We start from the raw sequence: 24403 nt of genomic DNA, 5'->3' as shown, positions 1-24403 counted from the left end.
AAGCTTTAAATGAACACAGTATCCAAAGAAGCTTGTACCAAACAGTTTTATGGCTTTAAAACGCTTTGGTTCACATCTCAAACATAATATCAACAGCAAAAACACATGCAAACCTTCAAAGTAATCTGGAAGGAAACATACAAAATACCCAGTCAGCTAAAACTAACTTGTTTGAGTCTCCAAGAAACGAGTGTAAACGATTCAAATGTGCAGCCACCAGTAGAACCACGGCCCGAGTCTACTGCATAAATGTGTTTGCGTCTGGTGGAGCAAGGCACTAACCCCGTCGGTCGCATCTCCAGCTCCCTTCACGCACTGTCCAGACACGGATGCCAGCGAAGCCAACGACCCAATAATCCCACACACAGCTGATGGGTCCAGCACCTCAGAACTGCGTCTCCCTGGTGCTGATGTTGAAGAGCAGCGCCCTCTCCCCGAGGCTCATCACACTTTTGTCTGTCAGGTCTTCGAAAGAGCGTTGTGTGGATCGGCCTGGGCGCCCAAACGCCTCCTGCAGAGCCTCCTGGTCCAGGTAGCAGTCCGGGCCGGGGTCCTCCTGGATGGTGGCCATGCGGGGGCTGTCCAGGGGAGGGGGGCCGTGGCAGCCGGGCTCTGACCCCGGAGGGCTGCTCGTCTGTTGAAAGCGCATGTGGGCAGCGGAGCAAGGGGGGAAGCTGGGGGATTTGTAGATCCGAAGTGATGCGGAATCCAGGCTGCTGAGGAACTCGGCATTCTGGGTAAACAAAACAAACACGGTCCCGAAGGATTTAACTACCACAACAGGTGTGAGTGTGAGCGACGGCGCAGACACTCACGCTGGGGAAGAACAGGGACTTGGTCGTCTGCTCGTACTGTCTGTCCATCTTCTTGTCCTGAGTCGGAGGAGAAAGTGGCTTTAGTTGTTGTTTAAACATCTAACGTTGGCGATGGCGTCTGCAGGACTGACCACACAGTGGACTAGGATGCTGAGCGGAACCCAGAGCAGCAGGGAGAACGCCACCACGGACGCCACCACGTTATCAGCCAGGAAGCGCCCCAACGAGTCGATGTCCAGCTTCTCGATGAAGTCCCAGAGTCGCTCCACCACGTCCTGCACCTGCTTCATGCACCTCCCCTGCTCAAACAACGTGCGCCGTCAGCAGCTGCAGCAGCTGCAGCAGCTGACGGTGCTGACGGTGCTGACGGCGCTGACGGCGCTGACGGCCACCCACCGCTCCGTCGCAGAAGCCCACGGTGCAGGGTTTGCCTTTACGCAGGAACACGGACTTTCCCGTCGGGTCCCGGTACGGAACGCAGGCGCCGCTGCTGTCCCTGCAACAGACGCTGCAGGACGAGTTGCTTTCTGCACACAACAGACACAGACAGAGGGTGACGCGGCTTTGAAGACACGGAGGCAAGGGAACGGCAGGGGGAAACGGGCCGGTACCGTTGCAGGCGCAGGGCTGCAGGTCCAGGACCACCCGGCAGAAAGGAACACACTCTCCCCCCAGACACTGGCCGTTGTCCAGGCACGCCGTGTTGTTGGCCGCGTCCTCTGGCGGAGGACACTCGCTGCTGTTTCCTGTCCACACAAACACGTCACACACTGGCCAGCGCACGGAACCGAGCGCGACCTTTGACCTGCAGGCCCACCTGTGCAGTAGGAGCGGCCCTTACAGGTAGCGTCGATGGGCTCCTGGCAGACTTGGCCTTCAGCCTCGAAGCGGCAGTTTCTGCAGCAGGCGCTGTTCCTGTCGCTGGACCCAGAGAGAGAAGCTGAGCCGAGAGGAGGACGGAACCGGGCGGATCCAACCCACTCACCTGCACCGGGCTCCAGGCTTTAGTTTGCAGCTGGCGGTGCAGCAGCGGTCCGTGTTGATGTGCAGCAGCCCGGGGTCGCACTCCTCGCCCTGCTCCACCCGAGAGTTCCCACACACGTTGGTGTTGCGCTCCTTGAAGCAGGACGGGGCCTTCGTCTTCAGGCGCTTCAGGATGGAACGTTTGCTGCAGTTGGAGAAGAGCTGGACACGACAGAAACTCGAGCTCAGCCCTGGTTCTGTTCTACAAAGCCATGAACATAACGGGCAGGCCCACGCTCACGGAACCAGAACCTTGTTGTTGACGTGGTCTCCGCTGACAGCGATGGGGTACATGACGTATTTGCCCCCCTGGTCCTCTCGCGGGGCGCAGTCGGGCAGGTCGTCTGGGTCGTGCTCTGCTCCAAAGTTATGGCCCAGCTCGTGAGTGGTCACCAGGTCCGCTTCCTGTAGAGGAACCGAGCAGAGTCTCATGCGAGTCACTTTGTTGTTCATGCTACAGTCTCGGTCATGTCCCACCTTGGTGAGGATGGTCTTCCCGTAGTTCTTGGTGCTGGTCAGTCCCGTGTTCAGGTAGATGCTTCTCTGCTCGCTGGCAGATGACGGACAGGCTGAAGGACACAAACAGGCCGGTTACTGGAGCGGCCGTGGCGCCGTGGCCTGCGGCCGTGGGAGCAGAACGGCACCTTTGGAGCAGAGGCCTCCGGGGATGTCCAGTTTGGACGGCGCCACGTAGGCCAGGCCCAGTGTGCCTTCGTCGAAGTCCTGGTAGGTGAAGAGGTGAGCCAGGCACACGTTGGACGCCTTCTCTGCGATGTCCACGCTGAACTGCTCCAGCAGCTTCTTGACGTCCCACACCTTCCTGCCCTCCACCGGACTTCCTCTCATGTTGAAGTGACTTTTCCCCGGAGCTACGGGAGTTGGAATCTTCTCTATGATGATCTGACGGACACACAGCACAGTGAGCAGTGGGACCGGGTCAGCGTCCTGGGGTCTGGGTCCCTCCTCACCTGCTGGATCTGGACTCCGTAACCTATGAAGCCGTCGCCCCAGGACGTGTTTCTGTAGATGTCGTCTACTCGATCGATCAGCTCGATCTGAAATCACAGTGGCTGTGGTTAACCTGCGGCTAAGATGCGGCTAAACTGCGGTTAAGCTGCATTTAAACTGTGGTTAAACTGCGGCTAAGCTGCGGTTAAACTGCGGCTAAGATGCGGTTAAGCTGCGGCTAAGCTGCGGCTAAACTGCGGCTAAACTGCGGTTAAGCTGCGGTTAAACTGTGGTTAAACTGCGGCTAAGCTGCGGTTAAACTGCGGCTAAACTGCGGTTAAGCTGCAGTTAAACTGTGGTTAAACTGTGGCTAAGCTGCGGTTAAACTGCGGCTAAGCTGCGGCTAAGCTGCGGCTAAACTGCGGCTAAACTGCGGCTAAGCTGCGGCTAAGATGCGGCTAAGATGCGGCTAAACTGCGGTTAAGCTGCAGTTAAACTGTGGTTAAACTGCGGCTAAGCTGCGGTTAAACTGCGGTTAAGCTGCGGCTAAGCTGCAGCTAACCTGCGGCTAAGATGCAGCTAAACTGCGGTTAAGCTGCAGTTAAACTGTGGTTAAACTGCGGCTAAGCTGCGGCTAAACTGTGGTTAAGCTGCGGCTAAGTTGTGGTTAAGCTGCAGCTAAGCTGCGGCTAAACTGTGGTTAAACTGCGGCTAAGCTGCGGCTAAACTGCGGTTAAGCTGCGGTTAAACTGCGGCTAAGCTGCAGTTAAACTGTGGTTAAACTGCGGCTAAGCTGCGGTTAAACTGCGGCTAAGATGCGGTTAAGCTGCGGCTAAACTGCGGTTAAGCTGCAGTTAAACTGTGGTTAAACTGCGGCTAAGTTGCGGCTAAGCTGCGGCTAAGCTGCGGCTAAACTGTGGTTAAGCTGCGGTTAAACTGCGGCTAAGCTGTGGTTAAGCTGCGGCTAAGCTGCGGTTAAGCTGCGGTTAAACTGTGGTTAAACTGCGGCTAAGATGCGGTTAAGCTGCAGTTAAACTGTGGTTAAACTGCGGCTAAGTTGCGGCTAAGCTGCGGCTAAGCTGCGGGTAAACTGTGGTTAAACTGCGGCTAAGCTGCGGCTAAACTGTGGTTAAGCTGCAGTTAAACTGTGGTTAAACTGCGGCTAAGCTGCGGTTAAACTGCGGCTAAGATGCGGTTAAGCTGCGGCTAAACTGCGGTTAAGCTGCGGTTAAACTGCGGTTAAACTGCGGCTAAGCTGCGGTTAAGCTGCAGTTAAACTGCGGCTAAGCTGCGGCTAAGCTGCGGCTAAACTGCAGCTAAACTGCGGCTAAGCTGTGGTTAAGCTGCGCCTGTGCCGCAGGCTTCTCACCAGGTAGTTGAGGGTGGTGCTCTCCTCGCCGCGACCCATGTGCTTGAAGAAGCGATAGTCGGCCACCAGCAGCAGGGGGCAGGTGTTCTTCCTGTGGTCAGGAACCTGCCGCTTGGTCCTGGACGCAGACGCTGCGCAGGTAAAAACATGGAATCAGACACAACGTGGGCGGCGACGTGACAGACGTCCGCGTCCACTCACCGCCGCCGTCCTCGTCCTCAGTCGATCGCACGCCGCCAGGAAGCAGGTGGCCGGGGTCAGAGGTCACGTAGCCGCACACCGAAGGCTGCCGCAGCCGGCTGAGGTTCCGGATGTCCTCTGAGCGGTAAACCAGCAGGCGGCCGTCATGCGGCGCAGGCGTGAACCTCCACAACGGCTACAAACAGGAAGAGAGAGGGCGACGGGCGTGAGGCCACGCCCCCAAGCGGCCGCAGCCTATCTGACGGTTCTACTTCACCTCAACGTTGTACTCGCCCTCCTCCGTCAGGATGTGGGCCGAGAACTCGTGCTCGTCTATGTGAGCCTGAACCCGAGAGTGTTCCTCCCCTGGAAAACAGAACCTCAGAGTGAAGCTCCAAACTCGCTTTCTGCTGCATGGAACCGGGCCCAAAGGCTCGGACCTGGCCAGGGTCCGAGCCCGTCTTCAGTTCCACCGCCCTGCTCCCATGCCCACAGCTGGTTCAGAACCTGCTTTTACCGATGACGTGTCCGGTGAAGTAGCTGTGTCTGTCCACGGGGTGGGTCCGCTCGCTGCCGTCCTCGTCCACGATCACGGCTCTGAAATCCTCTGTGAACAGCTCCTCGTTGGTCCGGAGGTACAGCCTGAACTGCCTGCAGACAAACCACGGTTCCTGAGCCGTTGGGGTCTAGGGTGACTAGAACCTGTTGGACGCGTGGGCCGACCTCTGCAGGGCGCTGAAGCTGAGCATCTTCTCCACATGAGTTTGGCTCTGGACGTCTCGGCGCCGGACGGAGTGGGTCTGCAAGCTGGAGAGAGGCAGCACGTCGAAGTCGTGCAGCATGGACCTGAGAGAAGCTGAGGAGGAAACAGAACCTCAGCAGCAGTAGACGCCTGGTTCCGCCAGGGCTCGGATCAGGAAGGACCGGTGGTTCTGAAACTTCTGTGTCGTGTGCGTGTTCTCAATGAAACAAACAATAAAGTTTAACAAACTCAACATTAATGTGACAATGTGGCTGAACCGTGTTTTCTTCGAACTTTGAGTTGAGACATGAGCTGCTGACGAATAACAAAAAGACAAAACCAACGCTGACACGCTGACTCTTAGTTCAGAACCAGGCTTCTAGTTTCCGAACCCGACTGAGGCACTTACTGAAGTCCGGCTCCGCAAACAGAACCGCGGACAGCGTCAGGAGGAGGAGGCCGAGCTGCTGCCTCATGTTTGGCTGAAGGTTCGGCGGCTCCGTGGTGCGAACTCCGCAGAAACCAGGAAGACGAACCTCAGCCTGGTCAAGTTCCTGAGAGCTGCGAGACGGAAGTGGCTACTTCCACAATAAAAGCACAAGAAAAGCTTAACAGCTAGACACTGAAATTTGATATAAAGTAGCACGTTCTTCTACTACTACTACTCTACTACTATTAAATGCCTCTGAAGGTATAAAAACACCAACAGCAATAAAATACAATACCAATCCCCAGGAAACACTTTATTTTGAAAATTAATTTAACTGTTGTGTTGCACTGAGTTTACAAATGTGATTTAACGATGGAATATGAAGTTGCGTCGTAAGTTAGATGTTGTCTTTGCTCTGAGTGTGTTAACTGTTCAATTAACACACCCTGTGTCAGACTGAATTTGAGCGCGTGCGCGTCCTGTACGAGAATAACACCGACATCTGGACGCTCTATTTATAACAGCTGATCTCATCCAAACCGCTATTACCTCAAGATAAAATTCACTGAGCAAATAAATACTATAAAAACCTCAGAGTCGGAAGGACTACATATAATACTACAGGAAGAAAATATATATATAATTTGACACAGACAAGCAACAGTTAACCAACAGTATTTGGTAGCAGAAGAATGTATGTGGTCCAAAAGATTTACACATTAACAGAAGAGTCGTATAAATGGTTTGTATATGAATCCACTTGAGACATTTATCGTTTATAACGTTATAACGTTTTCTATAACGTTTTAACCTCAACTACATCAAGTGCAGTAGCTGCAGTTCTTCATTCAGCCGAGAGGGGGAGCGGAGAGCGAATGTGTCATCAGCGGAAACCGGAAAAAGACGAACGCCGAAGAAGAACTCCACCCAAACATTCTCCACGTGTGACGCCGACGAAGTTCGGAACGTTTTTAGAGCGTTTTAAACGGCAGCATGGACGATGAGCACACAGTAATACGAGTTTTATATTTCTGTTACTTCAGTCTGCAGCAGTTAGCGCGTTATCTTTATTAGCACTGGTTTAAAGTTATGTAAAATGTTTTCTAGTTCTGAAATAATTCTATAATAATCTAATATTTCTCTAGAGAGGTTTGGATAATAGTAGAACATAGTTTGCGTGTCGTGATGTGGGTCCTACAGGGCACAAATACTTAATGTGACACTAAATCACGAACAAGACATAGCCTGTATTTCTCCAGCTGCTCAGATCCTGCAGCCGATTTTGGTTCATGGTTATCCAAACACGAAATAACTAGAAGTGAGTCCCTCGCCAGGTGTGTGACGTGTTGACTCGAGCAACGTTTACCTGAGTGTCTCTTTGTGTGCGTCCAGGCCTGGTACCGGGAGGCCTGCGCTCAGTGTGCGGCTGTGGACTGGGGACTTTCAGACGAGGGTCGTTTCTACTGCAGGTGCTGTCACAATGTCATCGAGGTAAAGTACAAAGTACATGACTTATTTTTAGAAATAAGTCGTAGAAGAAGCTTCAAAGAGACAACGGTCTGAATAAAATCTGGTTTCCTCTTTCTTCTTCCATCGTTCCATCTTTCTTCTTTGTGTGTTCTAAATTGTTTTTAATTTGATTCTCAGAGAACCAAAGAGGTGGTGGACACGAGCAGTGCCCCCGGTTCCACCAGGGTCTCCACCATTGGCAGAGGATCCAGAACCAAGAGGCCCGGTCAGTGTTTCTGTCTGGTCCTGCTGAGATGTCTGAAATCTGGGAGCTTTTTTTAAAATCTGGTCCGATTTGATGCTGTCTTCAGAGGGAGGTCGTCAGTGGATGGTCTGTGAGGGTTTCCAGTTCATCCTGATGAAGCAGGCCAATGCTTTGGTCCAACTGGGAGTCAGTCCACAGTTTAAGGTCAGTCATTTCCTTAAACCTGGAAAAACTGTGGAGGCTCTAGTTCTGATAACAACGGGTCATTTCAGGACAAGGTGCTGTGTCAGCTGTGGAGACTTTACCTGCAGAGGAGTCGACAGGCCTACACCCACAACCCAGTGAGGAGCTCCAAGTTTAAGCTGGTCAGTTCTCAATCACTTGTTACAATGTGAAGGTAAATGTTGAACCCAAACATTACTTATTTCTTGTTGCTCAATGTGTTCCAAGCCACATCAATTTTCAAAGTTCACTTGTGTCCTCAGCGAAGTCTGGACTCTGACTCGGACAGTGCAGCCGAGTCGGCTGTCACAGCCTTCAGTGAGACGGATGGAGACGCAAACCTGTCGAGCACCGCAGGATCCAACGCAGGCAAAGTTGAAACTAATCACATTCCAAAGAAACTATAAAGGCTTAGATTGAATTTGCTCATTCCCCGCTGTTGTAACCAATCAGTCTGATTCTTCAGGTAAATGTCTCCTTTATCCATTCAGAGAGCTCCAGTGGTTGGTCGCAGTTCTCAGGCTCAGTGGACGCCAGAAACTATCTGGGTCCTCGGATGAAGCGGAACTGCGGCCTGATGAGCATGAAGAAGACTCTGGCTCTAATCCACCTGGCTCTGGTCTGGAGCCGTGAGCCGCTGACACTCAGTGACCTCCTCAGGTAACATCTGAATACACCTGCTTTTTAAACCTCTTCTGTGCTGGTTTTATTGGGTTTTGTCTGTAGGTTTGCAACTGAAGGTCATGTCCCGTACCTGAACGCTTACGAGGAACTTCCTGAAGAGATGAAGCTGGACGGCAAAGACGGGTTCATCTTCAGAGTCGAGGTCAGAAACCGAGAAGAGTGGGACACCCCGATCTCCACAAAGCCTAACTTGTGCTGTGCTTGATTCCCCAGAGTATCCCGTCCCACCACACGCTGCATAAAGAGGCTCAGACTCTGCTGCTCTTCCTGCAGCTTCCTGCTTTTCCTCCAATCAGCCGTCAGAGTCTACTGCACCCGGCACTGCTGAGCCTGCGCTACCTGATGGACGCCAACCTCCCCGGTACCAGGTCTACTGACACTGCAGAGTCACTGCTACTGACAGTACAGACAGTAACTCCTGCGTGTTGTGTCCTCAGATGAGCTCCACCCGTGGGTCTGCCAGCTTTTGGAGCGAGCTGGCATGGCAGAACATTCGCTCCACACATTTGACCCGGTCTCTCACCCCCTCCTGCCAAGGTTCGACCTCCAGAGTGTGGCCCTCATCATCGTCACCCTGAAGGTCCTCTTCGGCCTTGACGACCACACTGAGTGGTAACAGAACTGCACACACAGAACAAACAGTCCTGGTCTTGCAGCATGTGACTGATGTGTTTGTTTGTTTTGTGTGTCAGGGATTTGTCCAATGTAGCTGGAGACCATGGCGACTCAGGTTGGTTCTTCACCTCGTTCTGCTGCAGAAACAATATAGAGTCACTGACATCCAACCTGTCGCCTCATATTCATACCACGGGAACCAGAAAAAAAGCTGTGATCCTGTTCTGTTTATTGTGACAGAAAATATGTTCAGCCTGAGGAGGTGGTATCGACTGATGCAGGCAGCTCTAATCACAGCACAGCAAAGGAGAAACCAGCACATAGCCCGGTACGTTGGACCCGTTTTAACTGAGTTTGATGCTTTGTTTACACGTTTGTTTTTCTCAGCTGGGTCCAGTGAAGCCTTTTAGAAAACTTTATTGATCCCAAACATGTTTTACCTCGTCACGGCTGCTTTCGTTATAAAGGCACAAAAGCAGGTTAAAGTGTTTTAACCTGAAGAGGTGGTGTTGACAGAACCAGATTCACATGATAGACAACATATATAGTGTGATGACTAACATGGTTTGTCTTAGTGGCTGGTTCTGGTCCACTCAGTGTGGTGTTCTGTTTCCAAAGGAAGCAGTGGAAGGCCAAGAAGCCTCTGTCATCCAGCAAGATGCACATAAATATCGTCATGAAACAGAAACGTAAGAAGCAGAGTTAATGTGACTCAGATTCACAGCGGGGTTTTACACTAATGTGACTGGATCAGATCCTGAGGTTCTAAACTAACTGAAATGTTTTTGGCTGCTCTCGGCAGGAACAGCTGAGCAGGTCCAGGCCTGTTTTCAGAAGCTGTCTTCCTGCCCAGTGGGAGTCCAGCCCGCTGAGCCATCCAGCTTTAGGTTCTGCTGGGGAGACGAGGATGGAGCTGATGGTCCCAGTCTGCACCATCAGAAGCTGGACTCAGCTGTGACCCTGAGCCACAACGTTCACGCTGCATCTAACTCAACATACTGGCACCCAGCGCTCAGAGCCTGCGACCCCGGGTAGGTCCAGTTCCCTGTGAGTGTGGACTCAGCAGATGCACATTTAGTTCTTTGATGCTTCTGTCTCCTTCAAATGGGTCAAATGCGGATTGTGTCAAACAGCAGTTGGACAGATGTAGAGCTTTTATTCACTCCAGTGTCTATCTCTGTTTGTGGCCCCTTGTCCACAGGAAGTGCAGGAATCATTACCCGGAGGTGGAGGCGTCGCTGCCGCGGTCGTTGGTCTGGCTGCTGCAGCTCTTCTCCTTCATGCTGGACGTGACGCCAGCCTGCCTGTACGAGGAGGTGCTGGGGGTGGAGAGACGGGTCTTCGGCACCAAGACGCCCAACGGATGTGGAGCTGAAGAAACGAACCGGACAGACAAGAAGACAAGACGGAAATGTTCTCAAAGATGCTAAATGATGCTCAAAATGTAAAGGGATCCAAAACATCTTTGAAGTTCTGACCTGAACTTGCTCAATGAGGAGCTGGTCCATTTACTGCCCAGTTACTATTTTAGAGACTTGTTCCAGTATATGATGAGAAGAATGTGTTTGTTTGATATAAGGGTTTTCTGTACACAGAAATGCTTGTATGAACAAATGGGGTCTCAATGTGTGCTTGGTGCATTGTCTCTTTGTTTTTCAGGCTGAACTCAAACAAAGAATCGACGTAGACACAAACTGACCAGCAGGAGGCGACACTCATTTAAAGTTTGTCTCATCTTAAAGTCTTTGTGAACAAAAAACAAACCTCTGCAATGAAATAAATTTTGCTAATAAACAATTACTCTGTGACTTTGTCACTTTCTGCTGAAGAAGCAGTTTAGTCAGGGTTTTCTCCATGACATCAATATTCATCCTGCCTTTAGTTGGTAGAAATAAAAGATCTAATGCAGCTGAAAACCAGAGAAACCAAAGGTATGAACACATGACGTGAACGGTGCACGGTGAAAACCTGTGAATGAGGCTGTTGAACAATTGAACCCCAAGTAAACAGAAGCACATGTTGCTGTCTTTGTTACTGTTGATGTTGCTGTTGTTCTCTGAGGATGGAGTCATTTGAGGACAGGACACGGCACTGTGCAGTCCCACCCACTGTGGTCACCATGCTAATGCTGGCCTCTGTACTGTTGCTATGGTAACATATCCAACGCTGTGAAGTTGCCCAGCAACAGCCATGAGCATGGCAGCCATCAAAATAAAACCTCACAGCTGTTTCCATGTTGTTACAGAAATAGTTTAGAAAAGAGAATGTCCTTTAATTCTGTGTCACCATTTGTTTTTTGCTAATGCTGATTTTAGAATCTCAAGTTATTTTGGTAAAAAATGCAAATTACATCTAACAATAGAAAATGTAGAATGTCATCCTGAACAAGATGTTGACACATGTGAGTGCTGGATTTTAGGATGAACAGGTGCAGGAACTTGTTCCACCAGTTGCTGTGAGACAGTTTAAGCATAGTGGAAACCACAGCGATGAAGAAGACGATCAGATACAGGCCAACATCCAGTTAATACCTTCAGAGGCGGGTTGTTGTGAAGGAAGAGGAGAAAAGCGGGTGAATCAACAAATGTTCTGTATGACTTTTTCTTAATTAGGTTCAGAACAAGAACATTTTCATAAGGATCTGAAGAAACAGTCACATGATCGCTGCTTAGTCCAAAGCATAAAAGGATTAAATTTGCTTCAGTTTATTATTTTTATTATTATTATTATTATTATTATTACAATTAACATCCAAATCTGAGCTCTGGCGCTTTCTCACTTTAAGCTTTCCAAGGCTTATGTTACCAGATGAAACCTGGGGAACTCGTCCTGCGCTGACCCACATTTCCGTGGGGCCCATCCACTAACATTCTACTGAGGCTGGGTGGGAACTGTTCATTGAACCCAAACCACCCAGAGCCGAGCCAGAACCCTGAACATCCGAGGAGCCAGAGATGAGCTTAGAACTAGAACTGGACCAACGACATTAGAAGTTCAGGCTCAAAGGTTTTCTAGTTTTATTAAAGGAATTGTCATAACAGGTTCCAACCTCTACTCGGAAACCAAAAGGGTAAAATTAGTAACTAAGAGCCTGAACCCAGAGCTGGAAACGACATCCAGGCTCAACGCTGGGCTTCAAGCCAGAAAGTGAAGCTTGATCTAGCGTTAACCTGAAGATAAACTAAAGCAACCCTGAGCTGAGCAACGTGGGTCTAAACTGGAAGCTCTGCTGGCTTTGACCTGGCCGTTTCTCTGGGCTTGAACTTCCTGGAAGTCTGGCTTCGTAGAAGCAGGGACGACCTCTGACCCCGCAGCGCCGTGAGCCCTGGTACCAAGCAAACAGCTCAGAATCCTTCAACTCCAGGCTCTTCCGGGGTGTTGATTGTTTTCTTCCTGCTTTTACTTTCTACAAATCGTCACTCATGCAGTTTGAAGAACCTTTTCACAGTGAAATCGGAGCAAAGGATAACATACTTTATGCTTAGACGTGTCTGCATTCACTTGCATGCACACATGGGATCCGTCCCTGAACGTCCTGTCTGGTCGGGGTAGTGACCTACCAGACATCGCTCTGCTCTCTGGTTTCCATGGGAACAGAATTATGGCCTGTCTCTGGGATCCTTGAGAGTTCAGGAACACGACTCACCTCGTCCGTACCGTTCACCTTTCAGTTTTACTCAGCGACGGACCCGCTGTGGTTGGTGCAGATCGAGCCAAAGCGCCTTTGTGTTCTGAGGGGTGTAGTTGTGTGGGGTGTGACTGTTCAGGATCACGTCATGTTTGAGTGAGCCACGGAGCAGCGTTCACAGCAGGAGCTGGAGCCTGATGGTTTGTCCACCGCTGCAGGTTCCTCCCTCTGACTTCATCCTGCTAACAGCTGCTGGGCTCCTTGGTTGCTGCTGCGGTTTCCTCCTGCACAAGTCAGCGAGTGTTTTCTGCCTGGAAACCATTTTTCATGGGCCAACCTCCCGCCCGTGCTTTTCTTTCCCTTTTTTCATTTCTCAACCTCGCTGAACTTGGAAGTGAAAATGAACTGGCGTCACCCCTGGCTGCTGCCAGATCCTGCCTTGTCCCAGTTTCTGAGTGTGTGCTGAGTTTACACTTCTGATCCCTCTGTCACTCATTCACTCTGAATTGTGAAGCTGTTTATGTGGATCTGTGTCGGGCTGCGGCCGCACCACCTCCACTGCCAAAGGGCTCCAATCGAACCCTGATGGATGAGGCTTCATCACAACAAACCCTTTGTCTATGCAGCTCATCTCCACCTTCCTTCCTCATGTCAGGATCATGATGACGGCGATGAAGGCTTCACCTGCAGCAGCGTGAAGGGAGAACAGGCAGCCGCAACAAAGGAGCCGGCTGTCGTTGGCCCCGCCCTGGAGCGCTTTCCTGAGAGAGCCTGTTTACAACCTCGGTGCATAGGAGTCCCCGGGTTCATGCGCCCGGCGGGAGGGGCCGAGGAGGAGCTGGACCTCCAAGACGGGAAAAAATGGAACAGGAAGAAAACAATGAGGACGAAGGTGGAGGCCCTCAGAGCTGCTCCTCTTTGTTCTCCATCTAGTTTTCTGTCAGAGTCTAATGTGCACATGTCTGAGGCAACGCGTGCACGTGAAGGGAAAATATTCCATTGCAGCCAAACACGCTAGAGCCGGAGGAGGCTGCATCTGGTCGGGACCGAGGTGCAGCTCCAGCAGAACACAAGCAGCAGCTTTCAGTCCGCTGTCTGTGCTGCAGAGCATGTTCATGGAGACAGGAATGTGCTGCCGGTGTAGTTCACACTGTTTACACCAGCGTTGACACGGCGACAGCAGCATGTGTTCAATTCGTGTTGATTCTTCTGCATCAACAGAAGAATAGTGAGAAAACTATCCACGGCAGCTTAATCACAATAAAAACACTGGACAAACCAGCAAGACAATGTAAAATCCCAACAAAACCAGTGACGTGGAGTTATGACATTACCAACCCCAGTTTAGTATTTTAATCATACTATGATGTTACATTAAATATGATGCAAACATCCAGACATCAACACGAGTGTGTTTACACAAACAACTGTGTTATTGTGCTCTAGATTAGTTTATTCATTATTTTGATTACTATATTGTGTATGTTTTGGTTCGTGTCCGTGAATCTATGTTCCGCGCGTCCCCGCGGGTGTCGCGGTCCCGCCTGTTTCCCAACCTTTCCCCCACTTCGAGCGCGCTGCCGGGTTCACCGGGTTTACTCTGACACCGCTGACTCCGCGGCCACGCCCCCAACAGCCACGCACCCCGGCTGCAGCCAATGGCGTCGCGGCCACGTATAGCGCACGCACCACCTCACCTCGGATTGGAGGGCGCCCGCTACACCTTTGCGTGTGATTGGTTGCGTGTTACCACCCGCCAGCCTGCTCCGAGTTTTGTTTCAGTGTTTTTGTTTTTTGTCGCTTCCGTTTTTTGGCCGCTCTCAGCTGAAGCTGCGCCGCCAGACGCTGGTTGCTGACGCCCGCTCTCTTCTCACCGGCTCTGCCCTGACTTTGGATCGCCTGTCGCCCGGTTCGGACGTCCTCATGCTCAGCTTCACGGCCGAGCGCTGCTGCCAGGTGAGCCCGCTCCGTCCTGCGGAACCGGCTGCTGAGCCGAGCAGCTGTTCACTGCTCCTTCTCCAAACTTTGTGCCGGAGTCGCTGGCTGCATGTTCCGAGAGCCGGTATCGGCTCAGGGGCCCAAGTCGTGCGTCCGGTGCCGGACGCTGCCAGTGACTCCGTGCGTCGTAAGTCGCCGCTGTCGTCTGGTTTATCTGAGGTCAGAGTGAACTCAGTGCCTCCTGTGCGCGTGCACGTTGGCGCGTGCACGCGAGCTTCCTGTCGTCTCCACTGTGTTATTGTGCGAACGCTGCAGTGCGTCGTCCGTCATGAAGTTTGGTCGGTACCGAAGCAGAATCGGACTGGTTGGCGTTGACAGGAGCAGAGTGGGGTTCTGGTTGATGATGCTTCGTCACATCGCTGTCAGTGAGCGTCGTGGTCATTCTCATCTTTTGTTCTGAAACACAAAACAACACAACCTGGTGTGACGTCATGACGAGTCCGCGTTTCACCAGCTGTAAATGGGAGAATTAGGGTTGGTTGATATTAAAGTGTAACACTAAAATGTAGAAATTGATAGAAAAATCGGGTGAAACGCATGAAACCGTGTTGTTTAGTTTTGACTTTAATTGTGATCTGTGAGCAAAATAAATTGACACGTTCACAGCTGTGAACTGACCTGTGGCTCTAATGTTCCACAGGAGGAAAATTAAGTTCCATAAACAGCTGCTCGGTCAGAATTTAACTGCCGGCTTCATAAAATTATTCTCTTCGTGGTCGAATAATGAGATTCGGGCTGAGCTTGTTCTTCGAGCTGCATCAGAACAACAAAGAGCACGGAGCAGCGCGATACCGAAGAGCAGCAACACAAAGACTGAACTAATCCTGTAATGGGAGGTGAGCGCTGATGAGCGTCTGCTGCTGCAGACTGACTTTTTGTTTTCCAACTGTACTTCCTGTTGAACCCTTCCTCCCTCTGCCTCCGTCTGTCTCTCTCTCTCTGACTCCCTCTCGGGGTGAGTCGGTGCATGTAAATGTGGGAGACAGGAGGGCGGGGCTTCTTTGGGTTGCGTTTGTTTCGTTTTTTTCTGGGGGCGTATGATCTGTGGCACCATCTATTCTGGGTCCAGGGGAGGTTCCGTCAGCCTGAGTGAGGGGACGGTTTACTGGCTGCATTTGGCCCGTCTCTCTCTCTCTGTAGATCTAGGTCTGTCGTCCCTCCACCCTTCCTGTATGTGCTGCTGAGCAGATGCTAGCTAACTTAGCCCACCAGCCCTTTGTCCTCCTTTGTGTGTGCAGTTCTCGGCTTCTGGCCAACAACTGCACCTTTTTAAAAAAAGGTTGTAATTATTTTGGTTATTGTCTTTGCACCGCGATGTTTTCTTATGGGAGGAAGTGGGAAAACCCAGTGACGTCATTGGTAATTATACAGGTGTATTCAGCCAGACAAAGAACGTGCCTGAAGTCACCGTTCGGACGCTCGTAGTTCTGGCGGGTCGTCCGGGACAATGCTGATAGCAGCGGAACACGGTGTTGCTAGTAGGAACATCAGGCCAGAAAAATACCGTTCTTGCTCATTTTGCATCCCCACTTCATTTCGCTGTTATTTAAAATGCTTCGTTTGAATTAAGAGCAGGAAGACATTCTGCTGCACAAAGAGGATTAGTCATTTAATCACCTGAATACATTTGAAATCCCAATGAGGTAATAAAGGCTCAAAGCAAACTCAAACAAATGTACAGTTGTCTGATAGGGAGTGGATAATGCATAATAGCCACACTTAAAGAAGCACAGATGCAGATGTTTGGGATCCCTCCACAGGTGGAAAGAACACATTAGCCCTTATTTAAAAGTTGATATGGGATCACTACAAATTACAACTGTTTTAGAAATACTAAATAAACACTTTTCAGGGTTTTTCAAAGCCGTTCAGCTCACCTCGTGCACACACTGCGCTTTTCCTTCTTTGTGGTGAGCTTGTGCTCTGTTAGCATTAATATCTAACGCGTTTTAAAGTCATCAACCCTAATCAAATAAATCCTGCAACCCGACTCCTCGGACCAGTGAGGTCATGGAGTCAACATGTCCTGAGCTGTGCTTCACTTCGGTTCTCTTAGAGAACTGGAAAAAAAATCTTTCTTTGAAGATGTTTTCGTGCTAAAGGTGACAGCATTTCTTTCCCTGCAGTTTTAGAGAATAACATCCGTGCAGATGTTAATCAGACATTATTATTCAACAATTAGTTATTTGACAGATTGTGACAAAAGTATTTATGGGTTGGTTTCTTGCTTTTTTTGTCTGCTCACCAAATGATAAAATGTCTTGGTCTTGTCAGTGACCTGTTTGACCTTTGACCTCTGGATGCTCCCCAGGTCGACCACATGGACGACCGGGCGGCGGCCACCACGGAGCTGAAGCCGTGTATCGAGTACCACGACCTGGAGGCCGCAGAGGTGCTGGTCAGCATGAGTTTCTGGGGCCAAAGTTTGCACAAGCCCCGCCCGCTGACCCCCACCTCCGACTCCTGCGACTCCATGCAGCTCCACTCAGAGGGAGGGGACGCTCCCAAAGACCTGATCGCTCTGTCTTCACTGGTAAGAAGCCTCCGAAGTGTTACTTCAAACGTGTGTAGTAGTGTATAATCACTGTATTACTCTCTCTCTCCCTCAGTGTATGACTCCGCCTCACAGTCCGAGCTTTGCTGAGGCCTCCACCACCACCTCCGCACTGAGCCCCACCTCCAGACCAGTCTTACCCCGCGGTGCAGGCCTCACCATCGGCCCCAACCTCCACAGTGACTCCCAGAGCAGCTTCACCTCAGAGACTCCTGCACTTCCACCACACACCGAGCTGCCCTGTGTGGCCGCAGCCGGCAGAGCCATGGTCACCAGTGTGATCCGGCACACTGCCGACCGCCTCGGCATTCCTCCGCCTCCCCCCTCCACCACCCAGCTGACAGAAGCCTCCACAACACCTCCACAAACACTTCCAGAGGAGAAGGTCGGACCTCCTTCATCTCCAGAGAGCGCGTCTCCTCCTCCTCCTCCTGCATCCCTTAATTACTGCTCCCAAGCGTCTTCCACGCCTCCCTCTTCCTCCTCAGTCTCCACCTCTCCCCTGCTCTGCCAGGTGTTCCCAGTGAGCAGTCGCGGCATGATCTCCGCCTTCGTTCAGGCTCCGGTTCAGGTGCAGACTCAAGGAGGACCAAAGCCCATCCTGCCCCAGTCTCCTCCCAGCTTTGCCCAGCCTCTGTTGGTGGGCTCCCCTGTGCCGCAGGGGGCCGTAATGTTCGTGGTGCCCCAGCCGCCTGTGTCCCATCCACCACAGGGCCCTCCGTCCGTCATGACCCTCGGCAACACTAAGCTGCTGCCCCTGGCCCCGGCTCCCGTTTACATGCCATCCGGTTCGGCTGCTGGCACCTCGCAGGCCGACTTCTCCCGCAGGCGGAATTACGTCTGCAACTTTCCTGGCTGCAAGAAGACGTATTTTAAGAGCTCACACCTGAAGGCTCACCTGCGCACACACACAGGTAAGGGAAAGATCATCTTTATCTTTGGTTCCTACCCTGATGCATTTACGCGTCCCTCAGAGTCTCTTGCTAACAATTAGGAGTTATGTTTGTGTTCATGGAGAATCTGTGCTTCTCTGCAGGCGAGAAGCCGTTCAGCTGTCACTGGGACGGCTGCGACAAAAAGTTTGCCCGCTCTGATGAGCTTTCCCGCCACCGCCGCACACACACCGGTGAGAAGAAGTTTGTGTGCAAGGTGTGCGACCGCCGTTTCATGCGCAGCGACCACTTGACCAAACATGCCCGGCGGCACATGACCACCAAGAGGGCGTCGTCGTGGAGCGCTGAAACCACAGACCTCAACAAAGTGGCCCTGTCCAAGGCCCAGAACAGAGGTCCCACACTTCCTCTCGGCGTGCTGGTTCCCACTGCCAACTAATGGACTAATCAGGAGCCCACAGGGCCAACTCAGGACCCCAGGGGGGAGGGGGCACCAGACAACCACATGTTTGACCTGCGCCAGGTTGTTTCACTCAGCTCCACCAGCCTCATCAGGACGATCTTTTCTACTCCACGAGTCACATTCAGGCTGGGAGCACAGCAAACACTTACAGGGCCCGGCTGTGTTTCCATCAGTGTTGTTTTACCAGCATCTTTACAAAGACGCTGACTAAAGGCTCAGTCGAGTCTACATCCAATCAGTGAAACTGTCTGCAGGGTCAAAGCAATATCAGCCTAGGTGAGCAGCTTTAAAAAGTAAGTCAGCCAGAGTAGAACCGGTCCAACATGTGGACAGGACCCGACTCCCAACCCCACAATGAGTGACAACCTTTTGTTACGCCATGTGGTTGTGACGCGGGAGCTGGCACGTCACCAAGTCACCAAACAAGTGGTCTGATCCATCCAGACGATACGAGTAGAACTAGCACCAATAGAGCTTTTAGCAGTCACGTCTAACGGTTTGTGTAGATCTACAGTGTCACTGGAGGAGACAGAAATGTGTTTAAAAACAACGCGTCAGGAGGGTTACTACTAAAAAACCTATGGATGGAAACATAGCCGGAGCTGCAACAGTCGACACAGCGAGTTTCGCGCTCTGCTCAGGACATTTAGTTTCCACAAACACACCGAAGACGAGGAAGGTGACAGGAAGGAAGAGATGAAGGCGACAGGCTGCTACTCACCACGGACAGAAACCAACAAAAACCTGACATTGCACTGGATTTTTTTAATCTTGCTTGTTTTTGTATCTCTCTCCGTGTATAATCATGTTTACTTCATGTGTAAATGTCATGTTTAGCTAAATGTATGCACTTGTTATTTTCTTGCCAAAGCCTTCGTATTGTGCTTCTACTATTAGCCTACATATGTTTATTTGTCTGAATGTAAATATTGTACATTTGATAACTATATGAATGTTATGTGTATTCCAATCTGCATTTATTGACAGTATTGATATTTTAAAATGTCAGTGGACAGTATTCCTCACTGTGACTCTACCTACTCTTTGCTTTACACATTATTCTTATTTAAAAACATTTGTTGAGGACAAAGTGCTGTTTTTTTTGCTTGATTTGGCCCATAGTGTAGCCGGAAAGAGAATACCTCATGTTATTAAATGTCATTCTTAATGATAACTTCTTATATTGGAATAATCCCATTTCTGAACATTTGCCTGTAAGCGATGGTGAAGAATATGGCTTTTATAATAAAACGTTACCATGAAACTGAGCCGGGTGTTTATCATTTGTCGCATACGTGTAATGAAGTAAAAGATTTCCTGTTGACACTTGAGTCTAAGGAGCCATTATACCAGTTCGTTCATTGATAATCGCTCATCTCAGTTGCTGTTACTCGTGGACCCGCCACACATCGCTCCACGTTGTAGTGTTTTTCGGTTCTGTTCTGCTCGGAGAAACCGGGTTATTCCCGCTTTATATAAACACAGGCACGTTTTGCAAATGAAGCTTCTGCTCGACAACAGCGACCACGTTACGCGCTGTTACACAACCACAGCTCCGCCCCTGCCCTCTCCCCGCACCACCCGGTAACAGATCAACCAATCACACGACAGCGCTGAGGGGGCGTGACCAATGGGAGAGGACGATGTTGTGTTGGCGCGTCACACCGGCACGTGACTGTGATAGGGTCTCCGCCCACTTGCCTTACTGACCGACATTCAGTTCAAGCCAAAGAAAACGAACTAAATAAAAGCAGTGAAAAAACAGTGGAGTCTGGTAGAGAAGGAGTTACCGCGTTAACAGGGACATCGTGTGGTGGCGCTCGCTACTGCAGCCAACATCAGCCAAGCAGATTAATCTTATTGTGTTGTTTTGTCTTGGTGAGGTTCTTTTGCTCTTTTTGAATATTGAGTCCTGTTAATAAATTAATTAATTTACTTCATACAAAACAAAAGATAAAATAAGTATATTTTATCCAGAATATTATTTAGTAATCAAACTTAAAAAAGTAAAGTAAGTAAATGAAAACAAAAAACTTTAATCACAATACTAGAAATGAAATTGAACTTTTAATTACTGACACGTTAAAGTTCCATTTGCAAATGTATGATTAAATGCAGTTACACAAGTACAAGTACGTCCTTTAGTTTCATTGTCGCGTCTGGATAAACCTCCCGTCACCAGGTGGCGACTCTCACCAAGACAGCTTGTCCTGCAACCAATCAGAGCGCGCCTTACCCGGAAACAGCTGACTCGTCTTCTCCGCCTGTTCGGAAACAAAATGAAGCAGAAAATTCAGAGTCTGAATCCTGAACAAAGAGAAGGTACAGCACACGTAAATGGTCACAAATAGAAAATAAAACAAGTCGGGCATTATATCCTGTCGAAGTGGCGAGGGTAAAACGGAAGCTACCGAGATCTGATCCATGTTGTCTGACAGGCTAGATGTGGCATTTTAGAAATGAGATTATACGTGAAGCTAATATTCGACAAATATGATGTTGAACATATTTAAATGTGTAGCTGTGATTGGAAAAATGTGTGTGTAACGATGTTTTGGCGCAGAGCTTTTCAAGCGGTAAAGCGGAGTGCAATGGATGAAAAGCGCGGCAATACTAAACAAAGCTCCTTGTCACTCATTATTGATTCGTGCGTTATGACACAAATAGAAACCAAGAGAAACGGAATCTCGCATTAAAATGACAGAAAAGCCACTTTTTATTATTCACCAAGGGGATCGCTAAAGTATATATCATTATATCGCCTAACAGAATAAATAAATAATAAATGTACATGATTTCACTACGTCACTCTGAATAATGCAGTAATTTAAATATAAGCTGTTCGTTTTCACAATCGGTATTTTTTTAGTTTGCGATCTACAAGAAGTAGTTTGAAATTCCCGCATTATTTGGCGAGTTACGCGACTGCACCTCGCTATGTGATTGGCTGCGTCCTTGCGTAAGTTTAAAGAGCCATGATGAGCTTCGTTCCTATTGGCTGGCTGCGTTCTGGCGCGAATGTTTCAATAAAAGGGCGAGCAGACAACAGAAAGCGCTCCAGTGTGTCTACGCCGTCTGCAGTTCTTAGGACAGCTTTTACTCTTTTAGTGCATTAGCTCATTTTAGCCGCTTATTTTCTACAGTTCAGTGTTGGTCTCGTCCTCTCAATAAGACAATATGCTTTCCACTCGCTCGCCTCTGTCGTTGAAGAACGGAACCATGCTGAGCAGCCAGATGAGCAACATGTCTGTAGACAAAGAGAACACGGTGAGAAGCCCGATGGCGCCGTTTCTGAAGCCGGTGTGCGGTGGGAACGTGGCGTCTCCCGAACCGCCGGCTGCTGTGACGTGGTTTGAAGATTCCTTAAAGAGAATTTTTCTGACTGAAGTTTGTGTGTTGCAGCCTCCAAGTTTGAGCACGAGCCGCGTCCTGGCGTCCAGAACCGCGCGAAAAATCTTCAGCGAGGCTTCGGTAAGTTTCTCTTCATTTGAACCCGTTGATCAAATCAACGACCTGGGCTCGCGCTGAAGCCGATGTTGTGCGTTTATGTCGTGCGTTGGCGTCAAGTGGCGCCTAAAACATTTCTGGCGCGAACGTGGCGATCAGCTGTTGCAGTAAACATCTGCCAGCTGCTTGTGGGTCATGATCATCGTTCAACATTTATGAAGACATAAATGCGGTGTAGTGATTACTTTATCTAACTAAACTAAAGCAAACAGCTACTGCCCTTTTTAGTGTATTTTTAAAATAAAAGTAAACATTTTTTACTTTTTAAACTGCTAATTGTCCACGTGATAAACAATCCATCCCTCCAGTCTTGATGATAGGGATGTAAAAAATTTTTCCTCAGCCGTTGTTGATGTGCTTGTGTTTTTTCCTCCCAGCCCACACTGATGAAAAGCAGCAAAGAAGATGAGCCGCTGCTCAAGGAGAACCCCCGGCGCTTCGTCATCTTCCCCATCCAGTACCATGACATCTGGCAGATGTACAAGAAGGCAGAGGCATCTTTCTGGACGGCAGAGGAGGTAAATGGGATGCAGTGTTTGAGACCATGACATGATCTGTGCACAGTGAAATGACCATGGTGTTGTGTGTTCAGGTGGACCTGTCCAAGGACTTGCAGCACTGGGAGTGTCTGAAGGATGAGGAGAGGTACTTCATTTCTCACGTGTTGGCGTTCTTTGCTGCCAGCGATGGCATCGTGAATGAGAACTTGGTGAGAACTACGAGCACAGAACACGTCCACATGCAAGGTCAGAAATCGTTTGACTTTGTCAATGAAGTCTGATGGCTGTTTGTGTTCGGCCACTAGGTGGAGCGATTCACACAGGAAGTGCAGGTGACGGAGGCTAGGTGTTTCTATGGTTTCCAGATCGCCATGGAGAACATCCATTCTGAGATGTACAGCCTCCTCATTGACACGTACATCAAGGACTCCCAAGAAAGGTGTGTGTGTGTGTGGGTGCACGGGTGTGTGCGTGCGTGCCTGCATGTACTGATGTGTTGATATCTCCCCAGAGAATACCTGTTCAATGCCATTGAGACTCTGCCATGCGTGAAGAAGAAGGCGGAGTGGGCTCTGAACTGGATTGGCAACAAGAGCGCCGCCTATGGTGAGACTGCCTGTCCCACCAGTGTTGAGCCGTGTTGGTGTAGTTTGCTGATGTTAGTGTTGTGGCTGCTGTAGGTGAGCGCGTGGTGGCGTTCGCAGCCGTCGAGGGAATCTTTTTCTCTGGCTCGTTCGCGGCCATCTTCTGGTTGAAGAAGCGAGGGCTGATGCCAGGCCTGACCTTCTCCAATGAGCTGATCAGCAGAGATGAGGTGGGTGTTGATGAATTGGGTGACGGATGAGCAGCTGCTGTGTAGCACTGGCTGACTCTTGGCTGTTTCAGGGTCTTCACTGTGACTTCGCATGTCTGATGTTCAAACACCTGGTGAAGAAGCCCTCAATGGAGACTGTGAGTGCAATCATCAGGAACGCCGTGGAGATTGAGCAGGTGGGTGTTGGTGCTGGTAGCATGTGCGTTGATGCCCCTCACCTGTTGCTTGACATTAAGGCCTTTGTTTGCAGGAGTTTCTGACTGAGGCTCTACCGGTGAAGCTCATTGGGATGAACTGTGAGCTGATGAAGCAGTACATTGAGTTTGTGGCAGATCGACTGCTGGTGGAGCTAGGCTTCTCCAAGGTGAGCGCACGAGTTTACAGTCCTGTCAGGGTTCACAGCAGCTTGTCACAGGAGGTCTGTGGTGATGAAACGCGCAGGGGTACGGACCTCAGCCGATGATGGGGGCTGAGCGCGGCTGCAGCTCATCAGAGGACGTGTGGTTCACTGACACAGCTGCAGCAGCGCGACACAGACGCCCATCTGAACAGACTACATGGGCAGCAGCTCAGTGGATGGAACTGTGCTCCGTGATGCGGTTCTAACTGTCTCCTGTCATGTCTGCAGCTGTACCGTGTGGAGAACCCGTTTGACTTCATGGAGAACATCTCTCTGGAGGGAAAGACTAACTTCTTTGAGAAGCGAGTGGGCGAGTACCAGAGGATGGGCGTGATGTCGGGCCCCACGGACAACACGTTCAGGCTGGATGCTGACTTCTGAGGAGCCAGTGGAAGGGAACTTGGACTGTGTTTATAGGGTCTGATCAGATGGTGACCAGGGTTCTGTCCAGAACTGGGTAAATGAATGTGACCAGAACTGGACCAGAACTTTTTGTTTCTCACTATTTAAACTGTGTATGGCTGCTTTTATTTAATATCTGCTATATTAGCATGTTTTCATTTTAGGTTCATGGGTTTTATTGGAGTGTAGTTGTTGTAATAAAGTCAACTGTACTTTAAGAACATGTGTTTTGCTTCTGTTCATTACATTTATCTGATGGTCTGTGATTTTTTTTTTTTTCCAATAGTTTTACACATGAGCAATTAAATATCATCTGTAGGATGAGGCTGAATTGGAATTATTTGAGCCACACAAGTCAAAACTTGTGGCTTCACTTTGAAAGCTTTGATCGTTCTGAGGTTTTTTTTTTCCCCAAGTAAATTGACGGTCCAATAGTTCTGAGTTTAGTTGATTTAATAAAGCTGGAGTGAGCGCTGAAACTTTGAGCTTCAAATGGAGTGAG

General features: G+C 49.9%; 4 protein-coding genes, 1 long non-coding RNA gene and 1 other non-coding gene across 10 annotated transcripts; 4 read left to right on the top strand and 2 right to left on the bottom strand.

Annotated features, from left to right (window-relative positions):
- Positions 1-28: 28 nt before the first annotated feature.
- On the bottom strand, positions 29-5647 carry adam17b (ADAM metallopeptidase domain 17b). The gene is made up of 17 exons (XM_029141861.3): positions 5487-5647; positions 5059-5191; positions 4853-4986; positions 4613-4701; positions 4357-4531; positions 4156-4286; positions 2807-2893; positions 2483-2738; positions 2316-2407; positions 2091-2243; positions 1801-2000; positions 1633-1736; positions 1427-1561; positions 1212-1342; positions 947-1114; positions 816-872; positions 29-733 (listed from the first exon to the last, which is right to left on the bottom strand). The coding sequence occupies exons 1-17, from the start codon at positions 5551-5553 to the stop codon at positions 386-388; spliced, it is 2460 nt and encodes an 819-aa protein (XP_028997694.1). The 5' UTR covers positions 5554-5647; the 3' UTR covers positions 29-385.
- Positions 5648-6358: 711 nt separating this feature from the next.
- On the top strand, positions 6359-10539 carry taf1b (TATA box binding protein (Tbp)-associated factor, RNA polymerase I, B). Of its 3 annotated transcripts, XM_029141874.2 has the most exons (16): positions 6359-6518; positions 6900-6998; positions 7155-7242; positions 7328-7425; positions 7494-7586; positions 7707-7812; positions 7935-8103; positions 8170-8269; positions 8341-8488; positions 8565-8739; positions 8820-8857; positions 8983-9070; positions 9361-9431; positions 9545-9773; positions 9944-10186; positions 10402-10539. In XM_029141874.2, exons 1-15 carry the CDS (start codon positions 6501-6503, stop codon positions 10170-10172), a joined length of 1749 nt encoding a protein of 582 aa, XP_028997707.1. In that variant the 5' UTR covers positions 6359-6500; the 3' UTR covers positions 10173-10186; positions 10402-10539. The 3 variants fall into 3 exon arrangements, with proteins under 3 accessions (XP_028997707.1, XP_028997706.1, XP_040925539.1); XM_029141873.3 differs by having other exon boundaries at positions 6360-6518; positions 9944-10539; XM_041069605.2 differs by lacking the exon at positions 6359-6518 and adding an exon at positions 6600-6825 and having other exon boundaries at positions 9944-10539.
- A 3143-nt stretch (positions 10540-13682) lies between these two features.
- LOC121202027 (uncharacterized) lies at positions 13683-15122 on the bottom strand. The gene is made up of 2 exons (XR_005897343.2): positions 14987-15122; positions 13683-14764 (listed from the first exon to the last, which is right to left on the bottom strand). It is a non-coding gene; the product is annotated as an uncharacterized LOC121202027 (long non-coding RNA).
- Positions 14136-19602, top strand: klf11a (Kruppel-like factor 11a). Of its 2 annotated transcripts, XM_041069611.2 has the most exons (5): positions 14340-14729; positions 15009-15204; positions 16680-16901; positions 16978-17836; positions 17959-19602. In XM_041069611.2, exons 3-5 carry the CDS (start codon positions 16689-16691, stop codon positions 18252-18254), a joined length of 1368 nt encoding a protein of 455 aa, XP_040925545.1. In that variant the 5' UTR covers positions 14340-14729; positions 15009-15204; positions 16680-16688; the 3' UTR covers positions 18255-19602. The 2 variants fall into 2 exon arrangements, with proteins under 2 accessions (XP_028997724.1, XP_040925545.1); XM_029141891.3 differs by lacking the exons at positions 14340-14729; positions 15009-15204 and adding an exon at positions 14136-14326.
- A 907-nt stretch (positions 19603-20509) lies between these two features.
- LOC114850000 (ribonucleoside-diphosphate reductase subunit M2) lies at positions 20510-24122 on the top strand. Of its 2 annotated transcripts, none has more exons than XM_029141911.3 (10): positions 20510-20600; positions 21681-21749; positions 22163-22303; positions 22378-22494; positions 22591-22724; positions 22797-22891; positions 22966-23099; positions 23171-23275; positions 23350-23463; positions 23728-24122. In XM_029141911.3, exons 3-10 carry the CDS (start codon positions 22172-22174, stop codon positions 23878-23880), a joined length of 984 nt encoding a protein of 327 aa, XP_028997744.1. In that variant the 5' UTR covers positions 20510-20600; positions 21681-21749; positions 22163-22171; the 3' UTR covers positions 23881-24122. The 2 variants fall into 2 exon arrangements, with proteins under 2 accessions (XP_028997744.1, XP_028997743.1); XM_029141910.3 differs by lacking the exon at positions 20510-20600 and adding an exon at positions 21290-21545.
- LOC114850221 (small nucleolar RNA SNORD94) lies at positions 23519-23652 on the top strand. Its single transcript, XR_003784801.1, has one exon. It is a non-coding gene; the product is annotated as a small nucleolar RNA SNORD94 (small nucleolar RNA).
- Positions 24123-24403: the final 281 nt, after the last annotated feature.

Source organism: Betta splendens, chromosome 24, assembly GCF_900634795.4.
Source record: "Betta splendens chromosome 24, fBetSpl5.4, whole genome shotgun sequence".
Taxonomy (NCBI): Eukaryota; Metazoa; Chordata; class Actinopteri; order Anabantiformes; family Osphronemidae; genus Betta; species Betta splendens.
Note: the sequence above shows the minus strand (reverse complement) of the source record. Positions and strands in the feature narration are given on the sequence as shown.